The sequence below is a fragment of the Ochotona princeps genome, chromosome 5, assembly GCF_030435755.1.
Source record: "Ochotona princeps isolate mOchPri1 chromosome 5, mOchPri1.hap1, whole genome shotgun sequence".
In the NCBI taxonomy this organism is placed as follows: Eukaryota; Metazoa; Chordata; class Mammalia; order Lagomorpha; family Ochotonidae; genus Ochotona; species Ochotona princeps.
Window position 1 is genome coordinate 107,278,728 of NC_080836.1, and position 15,788 is coordinate 107,294,515.

The 15,788-nt window shown below is 62.8% G+C and overlaps 1 protein-coding gene across 7 annotated transcripts in view; it reads right to left on the minus strand.

Moving 5' to 3' along the window:
- Positions 1–15,788, minus strand: part of HDAC4 (histone deacetylase 4) — a 162,025-nt gene that overhangs the window by 22,061 nt on the left and 124,176 nt on the right. For all 7 annotated transcript variants that reach the window (XM_058665205.1, XM_058665203.1, XM_058665201.1 and 4 more), the window contains 8 exons: positions 15,558–15,689; positions 14,395–14,507; positions 12,346–12,718; positions 10,808–11,025; positions 8,257–8,496; positions 6,213–6,399; positions 5,176–5,309; positions 3,040–3,145 (listed from right to left, as the gene is read on the minus strand). In XM_058665205.1, coding sequence (XP_058521188.1) covers positions 3,040–3,145; positions 5,176–5,309; positions 6,213–6,399; positions 8,257–8,496; positions 10,808–11,025; positions 12,346–12,718; positions 14,395–14,507; positions 15,558–15,689 — 1,503 coding nt within the window. The remainder of the gene's footprint in view (positions 1–3,039; positions 3,146–5,175; positions 5,310–6,212; positions 6,400–8,256; positions 8,497–10,807; positions 11,026–12,345; positions 12,719–14,394; positions 14,508–15,557; positions 15,690–15,788) is intronic.

Sequence of the window (15,788 nt, forward strand, 5' to 3'; positions counted from 1 at the left end):
GCCCGTGTCCCAGCGGCACCCAGATAGCCGTGAGGGCACGCCCCCAGGCGGGAGTAGCAGGGACCTTGTGCATTGGGTTTTGCTGTCTGTCCATTCAATTAACGGAGGATGGGAGATCACACAGCATTGTCTAAACACTACTCAGGGTTACGCTAACAATCTTCAAGTTAATCACCCACTATTACCACGTCTGCAAAGCCAGACGGAAAATGAAATGACTCCGTGAGGACGGGGGTGGGAACCTGAAAATGCTTCCCATGCAGTGAGGGGGTGGTGGTGTGGGCATACAGCACCCCACACACACCTACAGCATGCACACACACACATACAGCATGTCCACACACACCTACAGCATGCACACACACACCTACAGCATGTCCACACACACCTACAGCATGCACACACACACCTACAGCGGGTACACACACCTACAGCATGTACACACACACCTACAGCATGCACACACACACCTACAGCATGCACACACACACCTACAGCATGTCCACACACACCTACAGCATGCACACACACACCTACAGCGGGTACACACACCTACAGCATGTACACACACACCTACAGCATGTACACACACACCTACAGCATGCACACACACCTACAGCATGCACACACATCTACAGCATGCACACACACACCTACAGCATGCACACTTCTTGCAGTTTATAAACATACAGCACACCACCTACACTCCACCTACACCATATATACCACAGACCCCTCATATATACTCATATACACACCCCACAGACCCCACCTACATACTCATACATACCAAGCAGACCCTGCCCTCACCCCAAATCACATATCCCACACATACACCCTCCCCACCGGCCCCACACCCACACACATACCCAACACCAACCCCTCACCATCCATTTCCCTACACCTACAGACAGCCCAGATACCACACACACATACCCTCCATGTGCACCCACTACAGACACCACAGAGCATACCACATGCACACAGTATGCTGTCTCTGACACACCCACTAAGTAAGCAGCACTGACACTCCTGAAGTCGCTGCCTGTGGGGGGCTGCAGAGGGCCCCTGGGCCTTGAAGATAAAGGCAAACAATTCAACAAGGAAATCAAATCCACAGGGTCTTTGTGGGGGGAGCTCCTGCTGCTGGCTGCAGTACCACATGTCACCAGGCCTGCGCCCACAGCTGCCCGGGACACCATGGTTTGTGCTCCATCTGGGTCATCTACCTTAAGCCTGGCTTGAAGCCTCCACCTGAGCGGCAGCCATGTCTTGCCTGGAGGGTGCAGTGGGCCAAAGGCAGAGAATAGGGTGGGCCCGGACTAGCTGCTCACAGACAGCACAGGCCGCTGTGGGTGGCTCTCTGCTCAGCACAGGGGTCTGGGCGCTGCCTTTCAGAGATGTGGGGTTGCCCCTGGCACAGGTTTACCCCTTCAGCAGCCATATGCAGCCTGTGCCGTGTGGGACTGGCAGCCCTGTGCCACGCCAGGAAGCTGCAGAGGCTACTGGCCTACCTCTCCCAGGGCACAAGGTGCTGGCAGCAAACCTGCACAGGAGGACACAGGCTGCTCGCCTGGCCCCGCATGGTGGCCTAGGACCATGGCACAGCACCTCCTGCGTGGTGGCCTGGTACCTGCCCGTGGCTCCGAGCCTATCACAGGGTGAGGGCGGTGGCCACACTTTAGGAAGTAGAGGCAGGCAGCAAGTACACATCCTGGCCGCAAGGCGCAAATGCCCAGCGGCTGCCCGGAGCGGCCTTGTGCTGCCGACAGCTGCCTGAGGGGCTTGCAGCAGCCACAGTGCTTGTGCGACTGTGGGCCAGGGCTCCCGCTGAACGCAGCACCAACACGGCTGCCACCCCCGAGGACTCGAGGGTTGAGAAACTGGTCACAGGGGCGGACCAGGGCATGGGGCTGCAGGCCCAGAAGAGTGAGCCACACCAAGTGGCTGCCACCTACTTCCTCCTTGATTGCCCCAAACCTGAGTGTTTATGTTTGTAGAAAGCCCTGTGCCTGGGGCCAGCAATGCAGTGAGGCCTGATACACTGACATCCCATATGGGTACCAGTTTGCATCTCGGCTGCTGTACTTCTAACCCAGCTCCCTGCTGATGGCAGCACAAGATGGCAAAAGGGCTTGGGCTCTGCACCCCTGAGGGCGTCTGGGAAGAAGCTCCTGGCTCCTGGCTGCAGCCCAGCCCAGCTTTGGCCGTTTGGGGACTGAACCCGCGTATGAAGATCTTTCTCTATCTCTCCTTCTCTCTCTGTAAGTCTATCAGAATAAAAGCAAATGAATCTTAAAAAAGTGAAAAAGTAAAACGCAAGCCTGCCCCCACCGCAGGGGCACAGCGAGAATGTTGGTACCTGATGCGTCCCCACCGCAGGGGCACAGCGAGAAGGTTGGTGCCTGATGCGCCCCCACCGCAGGGGCACAGCGAGAAGGTTGGTGCCTGATGCGCCCCCACCGCAGGGGCACAGCGAGAAGGTTGGTGCCTGATGCGTCCCCACAGCTGCGCTCCAGGCCCCTGCAGCTCACCCTGCTGCCTGCCCCGGGACCGGGGAATGTGGAGCTTGTCGAGGGGCCCTCAGCTCTGCGCAGCCCCCGGTAGAGACACCCACCCTCCTCTAGAAAGTTCTCTCCACACTGGAGGCTGTTTCTGCTAACATGCCAGGAAGGCAGCAGTTAGCACAGTGTCCGGGCCTGAGCAGCCATGTGGGAGACCCCGACAGAGCTTGCCGCAGCCATTACTGGCCCAGTCCACTGGGCAGAAGCTCACACTCTGCCCGCCTCCTCCACGCTGGCGAGTGAGCAAGCACATCATCACCTAAAGCTCATGGCCTTCCGTTCGCCCTTGCCAGCCCAAGGATGCAAGCAGGCAGCCCCGGGCCTGCAGTGCTTCCTGTCCGGACTCCTCTTGGGGTCCCCAGCAGCCCCTCTGGCCGCAGCCTCCTGGTGTGGACTGTGCCATGTGAGGTGCTGATGGAGCCTTGTGGCTTGGCAGGGGCCCGGGGGGCACAGGAAATACCTAGCAGTTTCTTACTGTCCAGTTTCTGCCTGTTGAGGGGGTTGGTGCCATAGAGGAGCGTGTGGGTCTCCGAGTGCACCGTCTGCAGCTCCTCCAGCGTGGCCTTCCGTCCGCGGATGCACTGCAGGGACACAGAGAGAGGCCGCTCACCCCCAAGACCTGCACTGGAGGGAGCCCACCTCCACACAGGAGCAAAGCACAAAAAAGCCCCCAACACAGCATTTAAATCACCCCAGAGACGGCCTGCCCCTTCATGATCGCTGGCAGAGAGCTGGAGGACTCCTAGTCTTCAGCTCACTCCTACCACTGCCACACCAACGGTGACTTGGCTCTTGCGTGGCCAGGGTGACCAGCTTCCACACAACACCCCCTACCTCCTCCCCTCCAGATATGAGTGGGCCTCAGAGCAGGGGCAAGGCTGAGACGAGAGGGGCTGGGGAAGCAAGGGCACTCGTTTCTGGCATGCAGGAGTCCTCTTGCTGCTGCTCGCAGGGCTGCCCACACCCCCTGGGTCCCCAGGCTGCGAAGAGTCTTCACCCATGGTTCCTGACCGTTGTCACACTCCCCAGAGATGCAGGGCTAGCTCCCGATCTGACCCATCCTTCACTGAACGGGCGAGTACGACACCAGAGCACGGCTGCTGTCTCACGGGGAGACGGCTCTGGCAGTGCCAGGCGCTCCGGGAACAGCCGAACCCAGACCAGCGGCTGTCACTGCTTCCCAGTCTTGTCCCTTCGACTCTCGCCCGGCACTAGCACCCACCACTCTCTTGCAGGCCTCGGGGTGCCCACCTGGGGTGGGACTGGGGGCTTCCTGGGCCTGTATACAAGGGACGTGGGGACGTGGCAGAATGCAGCTCCTGGGCGGTCCCTTCTCTGGGCTCCCCCAGGTCCATGGAATCAGCACTTCCTCCAGCCCTCTCTGCTAGCCTCCATCTGATGCCACCCGCGGTTTTGGCTGGGGCAGCAGGGAGGCAGGGGCGACCTGGGTCCCCGGGGTGACCTTTACCGGCCAGCAGCGCAGCCCCTCGTGGGTCTGCCTGCAGGCAGGGCTTACACACCGGGCTGGGCCATGCCCCACCTTGACACACAGTGTCCCTGGATCCTGGGCACAGGACAGCAGGCCTGTGGCTAGCACCCACGCTGCCACGCAAAGGCCAGCGGATGGACAAAGTCTCAACAACACCAAGAGAGAGCCTAGGTGAGAGCAGAGGAAGGCTCATCAGCTACAGGGAGCGAGTGGGGGCACGCAGCAAGGACAGCGCGGACGCCCCCGCCACCAGGAGGCAGGAGGAGGGCAGGCCTCACAAGAGGGGAGCAGCGTGAGCTGGCAGGTTACGTGGCAGGACCTGGGCTTGGCTGCACGGGTGGCTCCAAGTGCTCAGGTACCTGGCACAGGTGTGGTGTGGCCCACCCAGCTTCTCTCCCAGCTCCCCCGCTCTGCCATCTCAGGAGGCCAGAGGGCTCTGGGCCCTGACCAGCAATGCTGTGCTTCCCGGGTAGAGCTCCACGTGGTCCCGGTGGGGAGCACACGCAACTCGAGGGAGTCTGGGTCGTTCCACCACGCCGCCTGCCCTGCTTCCCGCCTTCCCATCCTGCGGCTCCGATCTGGTCTGATGCTCTCCCGGTGCCTTCTGCTGACTCCTCACCTTCCAGACTTCAGATGTGAGCAGGCCTCAGAGCAGGGGCGAGGCTGAGACCAGAGGGGCCCGGGGAAGCAAGGGTACTTGTGGCATGCAAGAGTCCTCTTGCAGCCTGTGTCTGCAGAGCAATGCTGCCCCCCAGTGGTGGGGAGAGACCCTTGCTGACCCTTGCCTGTTTCACGAGCTCAATGGGAAGAGCGGCCTGGGGCCATGGGAGCCACCGGATACCTCACGCTGGAACCCTCCCAGCTGCCCCACCGGGCGTGCACCAGGTGGCCAAGGTGCCTGCTCAGCTGGCCCAGGTTTTGGGGAAGAGTGCTGGCTCCGTGGGTGCGGTATGGCCACCGTCGTCATCACTGACCCCTGGCACACGTTCGAGGTCCCCCTCGCCCCGGAAGCACAGGAGGAGCTAGGAAACCTGCTGCGCTCCGTCCCTGCCCTCGAGGTGGCGCACCCAGGTGGCTGTCGGGGCAAGGCCAGGGAGCACGTGGGCAGGGCGGGAGCCTCACCTCGCACTGGCTGCGGAGGCCTGTCTCCTGCAGGCGCGACCAGATGCTCTGAATCCTCCCGGCATGCTCGGGGTGGCTGTTGGTGCTGCCGCAGGCACACTGGTGCTTCAGCATGAGCGTGTCATACACGAGGCCTGCGGCGGGCAGAGCAAGGGCTCCCAGGGCTGGCCCAAGACTGCCTACAAAGGGATGTACAGGGCACCCGGGCCCGTCCCTCCCCCCAGGGCGCCTGGCCACGCTGTGGGGCCAGTGGAGAGAGGCGACGCACGCCGCGGGAGCCAGGTGGCAGGGGCCTGTGCTCGCCTCCAGAAAGCCCAAGTCAGCTCCAGTGCCAAAGAACCACGGCTGGAACTCTGTCTTTGGCCACTCCGTGGCAGCAGTCGTATGTGGGAGAGCACAACATGCCCACAGCAAGCCCAAGAGGGCATGGACAGGAAGGTAAGCAGAGCCCAGAACAGCCTGGCACCAAGCTGCCCACAGGGAGCTTCACCCACGGGATGAGCACCCCACTAGGGAGGCAGCTGGTGCGGGCTCCCAGGCCCCTTGCTGTCCTTGGCCCAGCATCCTGCTGCCTAAGCATGTACTGGGGACAATGGGCAAGGTGCAGGCCTTGGGGTCAGGCAGACCAGCAGCTGCTCCTGCTCCTGTTGGCCCTGGATGGTGGCCCACCCCAGCTGCACCCATTACTGTGAACTCAGAGGCAAGGTGAGCCCGGGCTTAAAACAGCCCTGCGGCTGTTGCCTCTACAAGCCTGGGCTCTAGGTATGCTGGCTCCCAGCTCCTGGCAGCTAAGGCTCTGGGGAGTCAAGGCCCCACACTTGGGGGCTTCTGGGGAGTGACAGGGCACACGCAGCCCTCAGGACCCCAACAGACGCAGGGCTCTGTAGGGTGTGAACAGCAGGGTGTGCTCCAGCACACCACAGCCAAGGGCTTCAACTGTCCATGATGGAGAGAGGGCCCTGCAGGGCACGCAGGCTTCCGACAGGATACCCCTCTGGGCATGCTGCCCATGCCCAGCCTGACAGGCAGGCCATTACCTGTGGTGAAGCGTGGCTTTGCGGGGGGCTCTTGCACAGACACGGGGAAGGTGGCAGATGCTGGGGAAGACTGTGCCCGCGACAGCGGCCTGTGGCCTCCGAAGGTCACTGGGATGCCCGCAGCCTCCATGGACGCCTGGTAGTTCCTCAGCTGGTGCACACGCTGCTGCTCTAGGAGCAGGGCTTGCTGTGGGACAAGCACACGGGGCTTGCACACGGGGCTGCGGCTCCCTCCCCCGGCTTCCCACAGGCAGGACACTGGGCCCCCAACTCCCAGGGTGGCTGGTGGATGGGGCAAGGCTGTCACAGCATCGGCGGGGCACTCCAGAGCAGGGTCAGTGTGCCCAGGGCAGCTGTGGCTGGATCTTGAAACCCAGTTCCAACAGGCCCAGGCTGTCCCTCACTTTTACAATGTGTCCCAGTCATTAGGGACCGAGAGGGCCTCGAGGGGTGCCTTGGCTGAGGTGAGGGGAGCAGGGGATGCAGCTTGGGCAGGTGCAGAGGTGGGCATGGACCGGCCAGGGGATGGGGGCCTGTGCTGCAGCCTCCGCTGTGTCTGCCCAGCCTGGGGCCATAAGGCCCGGCCGCACTCCTGTTCTGCCGGTAAGCTCCTCAGCCTTGGAGTCGGACAGGCATCTCGGGTCACAGAGCTTGGAGGGGCTCTGCCAAGTGTTGACCTCAAGGGGACCCAGGCCGAAGCACCCCTCGGCTCCTGGGGAGGGAAGGAGGTGGAGGCATGGACGGCATGGGGCATGGCAGCCTCCTCCCGCAGGACAGCCCGCCCACATCCTCGGCCGTGCAGGAGGCACGGCCCAGCTGGTGAGCATCCCACCTCTCTTGCTGAACTGATGGGTCACCCCAGCCCCAGAAGGAAAGTGGGTACTGTCCCAGGGCTTTGGGCCGGAGGGGCCAGGGGACAAGCCCCCTGCAGGCTCCCTGGCTTGTGCCGTGGGCTGCATGGAATGGACCAGCTCTTCCTCCCGAGTGAAAGCCACAGGACAGCGGCTCCAGATGGTGATCCTTCGAGAGCCATTTCCCACTGCACATGGCCAGCACGTTGCACTTCAGTTCCAGAAGATCTGCCTTCCGCACCAACCTTGAGGGCCCTCCCAGTGTCCTGCACCAACTCGTGAGCTGGCAGCATGGCCAGCAACCACAGGCTGCCTGCATGGCACACCAGTTCCACTGGACTCTGTGTGCAACGCTTTGGGTGCCAATACAACGGGCCCACACCAGAGACGAGTTCCCCTCTAAAAGCAAAGAGGCTGCTCCTGATGGGGGAACCCAGAGAAGTCTGAGGCGCTGCCAGGTGTCGCAGGCACTCTGGGGCACGAGGTCTCCAACACTTGAGCTAAGAGCTGCCCTCACAGCTCCGCAGGACACCCCGAGCTCTGCTCATCCACCTCACGTGTGGCTTGAAGCCAGCTATGGCCCAGGCCACTGTCCTGTGGACCACTCCACCCTCCAGGCAGGGCGTGGCTTCCACGTCAGGTAGAAGCAGTATGGGTGTGCAGGACAGTGTCCCATCTGTTCCCACGGCCCCATGCCAGCGGTCCCTGGGCACTCAGTCCTGCCACCAGGACTCCCACGAGCGGCTGATGTCCCACAGTTCTTTTTGACTTGGGGGTCTTGTTTCTGCCTGTAGTTAACCCGCGTCTGTGAGCTTGGCTCAGTCTCGGTATCTGCATGGGCCTCACGCCAAAGGCGCCTGATTCTGCCCAGGCCCTGCCTGCCTGTCTGATCAACAGATAACCCAGACTCGTCCCACACTCGGGCAGTACAGGGAATTGCATCTGGGAACCCAACGTGTGAGCCTGTGGGGTGTGCAAAGTGAGTGCATGCATAGACATGTGGACGCACACATACAGACACACACATACACAGACATGTACACAGACACAGAGACCACCCAGATGTACACACATACACACCCTTACACATGTACACACATACACAGGCACATACAGGCACAGCTGAGTCAGAACAGAAGCCAGGAAAACAGAGGCCCGACGGCGCAGCAGGGGTGCCCTCCCACGACGCCCACCTGTCTGAAGAGCAGCTCCTGCTCCGTGGGCTGCCGCTGGCCAGGCTCCACCTCCTCCTCGTCGCTCTCAATGGGCTCCTGCTTCACGTGCACGCCGGCCAAGGCCTGCGCCTCCTTCGGCCCGGAGAGCCGGTCCAGGTAGGGCTGCTCCAGCAGGGCCTGGTGCTCGCGGAGCTCCTCCTCCGTCTCCTCGGGATGGCTCTCAGGCTGCCGCGCTGGCTCGCTCGGTTTGGGGATAATCTGTCAGGCCACAAGTGGAATAGTGTGACTGGCTCATCACCCCTCCAGGCCTCGGAAACAGGCCCAGGCCAGCAGGTGTCACTCCTCCACCCATCCCAGGCGCCGGGTGCTGTCCGCGGTGCTGAAGAGGTACTGCCCAGGGCAGGGGTATTAGGAAGCCTCCTGTGTGCCAGGCAGGGACCTAGCGAGAGGCTGCAAGGGTCACCTTGCTGCTGCCCTCAGAGCTGCAGCCAAGACAAATGCCACCACCCACGGGAGACATTGGTGCCCACACGTCCCAGAGACACCTGTGTCCTCCCGGGCCCGTCGGCACTATGGAGGGCAGGCACCTCCCTCTGGCTATTCCTGTCCTCCTGCCCTCCGCCTGCTCAAGGCTCCCTCTCCCTTGTGCATCCAGGGTCTGCTCGTGGCGGCCGTTCATGGCCACGCACAGGTTTGATATCCAGCCAGCCATACCTCAACTTGGCTGGCCTTACAGCTTTCCCAGTTTATCTTTCTAGGTGTGCTTCTCCGTATCTGTCTCACTTGATCTTGGGGATCTGCAACGGTCTCTCGCCCATTCTGTCTTCCTTAGCCCTGACCTTCAGCAGGATGGGTTGGGGACCTTCAGAACCCTCGGGGGACTGCGCTCATTGTCTATGCCAGCAAAGGGCGGTGGGCAGGCCTTCAAGACTATCTGGCCAGACCTCAGCATCCCCCTCACTGCCCCGGGCCTGGTGCATCGGCCAGGATCCAGATGTGGGGACAGGGAGGCTGGCAGAGGGCCACGGAGAGCTTCGGGAAGGGGCATGAGAGTGGACTTCTGAAAGGGGAACCCAAAGCAAGCTCCCAGAAAGGAGGCTCAGAGGGCAGGTGGGGATCCTGGCCGCCAGCACAGTGGCCCCACGAACCGCAAGGACCGCAGCATGGGTGTGGCCCAGGAAACAGGCTTCAGCATGCTGGCAGCTGGGCAATGGCCTGGCATATCTCACAGGGCAGGAGGTGACACAGAGAGTCCTGGACAGGGCCAGGGAGTGGCCACTACCCCAGGGCAGGGAAGGGGCCAGGTCAACTCAGCCTAGGAGGTTCATTTCCAGGAGCTGGGCAGGTTGAGTAAGAGGACACACTGAGTGTGGGTCAGGGCAACGGTCAGGGGGCAGAGACTGGCGGGGCACACAGGGTGCATAGGGACACACTGATACATCTGTACACACACAAACACACACATGGGCACAGGACACGCCATCACACACAGGCACAGGACATGCAGCACACATACACGGGCACAGGACACATCGTCACACACGTGGGCACAGGGCGTGGGCACAGGACACACCGTCTCACACACATAGGCACAGGACACAGGACACACCGTCTCACACACACAGGCACAGGACACACTGTCACACACACGGGCACAGGACATGCTGTCTCACACACACATGGGCACACGACAGACCGTCACACACGCGGGCACAGGACATGCCATCACACACATCATCACACACATGGGCACAGGACATACAGTCACATACATGGGCCCAGGACACACAGGCCCAGGACACACCATCACACACATGGGCCCAGGACACACTGTCACACACGTGGGCACAGCCATGCCTACATACATGCACACATGCTAACACACTGCTGCACCTGCAGATGTGGGCACACACATACAGACCCATGCCTGTAGAACCAGTGACACAGCTGGCCTCAAACCAGGAAAGGGAGGACGGAAGAGGTTGCTGGGGTTGCTGCCCCCGCGAGAAGCGGCCCAGAACCTGCCTGCCACCTGCTGGTGCCCAGGGCCCTGTGAGGGCCCGGGAAGGCTCTACCCTCAACAGCTCTAAGTGTCCGGGGGCAGTATTCCATGGCAGAGCCTGAGAGTGCTCTTGGGGAGGGCACACAGCAGGGCAGGCGAGGCCTGGCGCCCGACCCCAGGAAGCAGGAGATGGAGGGACGGCAACGGCCAGGGCCGGCTTTGATCTTGTGGGGGGGGGAAGGGGAGGGGGGAGAGGAGGGGGGAGGGGGGGCGGGCCATTGTCTGAGGGCCTCACTTCCTGCTAGCTCGGACAAGCGGAGCACAGGACACCGCCATGCAGGCCCCTCCGCCCCGCCCCGCCCCGCCCCTCTCCGGCCCTCCCTCCCGCCCTTCCCCGCCCCCGCCCCGCCCCTCTCCGGCCCTCCGCCCCTCCCCACCGCCCCCTCGCCCCGCCCACCGCCCCCTCGCCCCGCCCACCGCCCCGCCCTCCCCGCCCTCGGCCCCACCGCCCCGCCCCTCTCCGGCCCTCCGCCCCGCCCCACCGCCCCGCCCCTCCGCCCCGCCCACCTGGCCCAGGTGCAGCTGGAACTGCTGCTTGTGCTTCTCCAGGAACTGCTGGTGCTGCTGCTGAATGACCAAGTGCTGCAGCGCCTGCGCGTTCTGCGGCAGCGGCGCCGACTGCGTGCGCCCCAGCGGGCGGTGGTGCTGCCGCAGCTTGTGGATGGAGGGGGACAGCCGGTCTGCACCAACCAGGGACTGTGCGTGGAGGGGCGGTGCTCCCAGGCCTGAAGATAATACGGAGGAAAAGGCAGCAGAGTGAGGAGAGGAAGAGAAGGCTGTTGAGTAAATTGATGGTGACGGGGCAGGTGTCTGCCAGCCCTGGTGCCCACTCCCTTGCCCTTGTGAATTCTCCTGCAGTCTGGGGCCGCATGGCTGCTGAAGCCCCGAGGCCCTGCCTTGGCCCTGCCTTGGCCCTGCCTGGGCCCTGCCTGGGCCCCACGGGAAGCAGACGAGGCTGGGGGCAATGCAGCAACAGCCGCACATCCAGGTCGCTGGCTCAGCTGGCAAGCATGCCTTTCACAAGGTGGCCTCGGGACGTGGCCTCAGCCAAGCAAGGCCCAGAAGGGTCAGCATCGCTCTGGGCGTCCTGCTGAGCAGGGAGAGGCTGTGCCCAGAGCTGCCCTACCCTGCTGGCTTCCAGTATGGGTCCTCCTGAAGCAAAATGACGAAGAACACACTGTCCTTGGGCTCAGGTCACAGCAAGTGCCTCTCCCTGCACTGAGTCAACACAGGAGACAGGTGACCTGGTCACACTGAGGCCCTAGGCCAGGTGCTGCAGCCCAGCCAGGCCCTTCTGTGGCCCTTGGGGACGAGGCTGGGTGCCCGCCATGCCCTACGGAAAGGAACCTGCTCCGAGGGCAGGCCCTCCGGTTCCAGCTGTGCCTGCATCCTGCTCTCAGGCACCCCGTTTTCCCGCCTGCACAGATCTCCTGGGCTCTGCTTTTGTTTTTGCAGGTTGTTGGGGGAGGAGCCTGCCATCTTCTCTGGTGCATTCTGATGGAGCCTGCCCTTGGGAACCTGACAGGTCTGACCCCTGACCCCCGACCACAGGGGGCAGTGGCACCATGCTCAGATGTCTTCAACAGGCTGAAGGCTCATGAGCCCAGCTGTCTGAGCTCTGTGGCGCCTCGCCCAGGGTGGGTCACAGGCACTGTGGGGTGGCTTCAGGGATGTCCCTGGCAGGGCAGCCGCGTGGCCAGACAGGTGGCCTTCAAGTGCCTGGGAGCTGTTTGTTTCCTGGTGTTTCTCGTGGCCCTTGGGGGGAGGTAAGCTCTTGATGTGGGAACTGCTGCTCACACATGGGGCTGCCCCCTCCCCCGCTCCTGGGAGGCAGGGCAGTCTGAGCTCTGAGTACCCGGGACCTAGATGACACCCAGGGGAGAAGAGGGTGCCTGTCATGGCCACTGCCCTGCCGGCAGCCCCATCTCGGCAACCAAGGGGAGATGGGCTTCCCTGAGGCTTTGTGCCCGGGCTGAGGCCTTGGCAGCCCCATGGGCACAGGGCAGGGCTCTCTGCCTCCCCCTCGTGGGCCCCACGGCACTCACCTGCGACAGGCGGTTGCTCCAGCAGCACCATGTGCTGCAGCAGTGGGCTGTGGGCCGCCCCGTCGCGCTCCAAGGGCGAGGTGCTCAGGTAGGGGGCCAGGTGGGAGCCGGGGAAGAGCGAGATCCGCTGCTGGAGGGCCGGGAGCGCCAGCCTGTCGGCGTCCTGTGGGGTGGCACCCTGGGGAGCACAGCCGGAAGCTGCTGCTGAGCTCCAGGGGCCAGGCCACCCCGCTGCAGGGCCCCAGGGAGTACTTACAGCAGCAGGACCAGTGGCAGGAAGTCCTAAGGTGATGTTGGGCAGGGACGGTGACGTGTAGAGAGGGAGCGGAGCCAGCGAGCCGTCCCGCGTCACCAGCCTGTGTGCCAAGCTGGCCTGGAGACGCAATGGGACCAAGGTCACGCACACCCTAAGGCACAGGGTAGTGACATCACTCTGCCCAGACCAAGCCAGCAGCAGACCAGGCAGGCCGTGACCCCCGCCCGACCTGCGGCCTCAGGCCTCTGGCCCAACCTCTCCCTGTCTCCCGTAAGGGCAGAGGGCACAGCGGGTGTATGGTGTGCTTGTGGTGGACACAGGAAGCTCTTCCCAAACATGGCATCAAAGTCAGGAAACAGAAAACTGAGCCTGTAAAAGGTGACGACGTGGCCCGCCAGGCGACGTACAGGACCGAGGGGCTGGCCAGAGCGTGCTGGCAGAACAGCCGAGGCCGCAGGGGGCACACTACAGCCAAGCACGCTGTGCCACCTGTCATACTACCACACTGCGCTGGAGTGGCAGACGACTTCAACGTGACCTGGCCTTTACTCTTACAAACAAACAGCTGGAGTGTGACACAGAGTGGCTGGCACTGCTGACAGAAGGCCTGGAGGGCAGCTGCCCAGGTACGATGTGAATGAGGACGCAGGCAGTCGGGCACCGCAGGCTCAGAGCGAGGCCGCAGCAGCCAGAGCGTAGGGCCAAAGGAAGGGCAGCTGGCAGCACCTTCTACAGGCCAGGGGAGTGTGTGCTGAAGTGGACAGTGGCTCCCCACATCTGCACAGCCAGTGCAGCCGGCTTGCTTCCTCCTCTAATCAAGTCAGAGAGAAGAGGGACCGAGAAGGGTCTTCCATCTGCTGCCTCACACCCCAAAGGCCTCAACAGCCAGGGCTGGGCCCACCAGGAGCCAGGAGCCAGGAGCGTCTTCCGGGTCTCCCACACGGGTGCAGGGTCCCAAGGGTCTGGTTCATTTTCAGCTGCTTTCCTAGACCATTAGCAGAAAGCTGGATGGGAACTAAAACCCACATGGGATGCTGGCATCATGGGCAGCCTGGCTTTCTTCCCCACATGCCCCTTTGCACCCTTACACCCTGACACACACGGCTGTGTACTCTCAGCAGGCCCTGCCTGTCTCCTGGTCCCACATACACTCCCTTGTTCAGCTCAAGATAGCAGTGACAGGTGCTGTCCAAGACCAGAGGCTGCTCTGTTGTTCCCCAGGGAGAACGGACCGAGGGTGCCAGGCAAGCAGGGCTGCCACATGTCAGCAGACATGCCAAGGACAGCAGGCTTGCACTTCCCTATGCCTAAGACTGCCCCCTGTATTTCCGCACTGTGCAAGAAAGCACACATGGGCAGTGCCTCACACAGGTCCTTAGGAGCCCAGAGGGATCGCCAGCTGCCCGGGGCAGGCACTGGGGCCTCCGAATGGACAAGCCTGTGCTGGGAGGCAGCTCCAGAGCTTAAGGGGAGCAGCTCTGGGCCAGGGCCTCAGCTTGCGGGACTGGAGGCGGGCCGGGGGTGGGGAGCAAACTTCTCTGGCCCAGGGACCGCGGGTTCAGCCAAGGGCAGCAGAGAGAGTCAGCTGGGGACCCCTGCTCCTGCTGGGCCTCCCCAAAGCAGACATGCTCACCAAGCTGCAGCAGCAGTTCCTGTGTGCCCTCCATGGAAACACGCTCTGGGAGGGGTCTGTCACTCGGGCAAGGTGAGCACCCCCACCTTGGTGGCACAGCCAGGCAGGTACTCAGCTGCGGCTCTGGCAGGGACAGGCACAGGCATGAGAGCTCACTGACCTCAGTGGGGACACTGGGTGTGGCCGGCATGACGCCGTTCTCGGCGCTGACATTCCCGGAGCTGTTGTTGGGTGAGCTGGGCCCAGAGCCTGGGGCGCTGCTGCAGGCAGAGTCTGCGGGACGAGAAGAGGCAGCCTGAGCCCAGCCTGCGGGACACGGCTGCCTTCCAGGCTCCTGCTGCGGGACCTGGGCTGGCCCTCTGGGATCTTGCCTGCTGCTGGGGACTACATCAACCTGGCAGGAAGCAGCAGTAAGGCTGGCACCCTGCCCGGGCTTCCCATGGCCTATGTGCGTTCACGCTGTTAGAGTCAGGCGTGCTCAGTGAGCAGTGCTGAGCGGGGGATCTGAGCCACCGGGCAGAGAAGCCCTCGGTGACCACTCCCGCTCCAACAACACGTGCACACACAGCAGCAGACGGTGGGACTGCGCTCGCTGGAGATGTCTCCGTGTAGAGCAATGTGCACACTCGCGCTCGCCATTACGGGAGGAAGGCAGATACCAGCAGGTAGCCAGCAGTGCCTTCTCCACGCTGTTGGCAAAGAATGAGCCTTCCATAGTCCAAGGGACTCAGCCCCGGTGCAGGGGGAAGCTGCACTTGGCGGGCGGGTGCTCATTGCCACCATGGCTGCCTGGCTGAAGTCCCTGCAGCGCTTATGCTAACGTAAGGCTTCCTGGAGCTTTGCACATTTGGTTTAAGGGCTGCTGATAGCAAGAGCCTCATCTGAGAAGACCCCAGGTGGCTACAAGACTCCAGTGGGAGCGAGACTGAGCTTTGTGCTCTGAAGACGCCAGGTGTGTGGCACCAGGTGGCGCTGCAGCAGCAACAGCGGGCACGGTGACAGCGGAGACCACCACACACATGCATGCTCACTCTCCACTCAGCCCATGCAGCACCGGCTGGAGAAAACTCCAGAACCTTCCAGGGGCAGAGTGGGCAGGGCTGGGCGAGACCCACCCTCAGAGACCTCGGCTCCCAACCCCAGCTGACCGTTCCACCCGCACCACACACCAGCCACAGTCCCGGGCCGGCAGTTCTGTGCAACTGGCCTGAGGAGCCCAGGCCTGGCACGTCACAGTGTGGCCAAGCAGACCAGGTAGACACAGTCTTTGGAGGCGCTAGGGAGGGCCCTAGCACGGTACGGCAGCCATGCTGCCCGCTCTACCTGTAACATCCAGCGGACGCTTTTTCAGGGCAGTGACCACAGGCCCGTCCTTCCTGCGCAGCAGCGGGCTGCTCCGCCTCTCGGCCACTTTCTGTTTCAGCCGGGATCGCAGTTTCAGGTTGGGTTCAGAAGCTGCGGAGAGGAGGCGTGGTCAACAGGGAGGCAGCCTGGCTCCCGGGGAACGGGCCAGCACTGCGGGCACACGCTGCTGACAAACAGGCATGCGTTCTG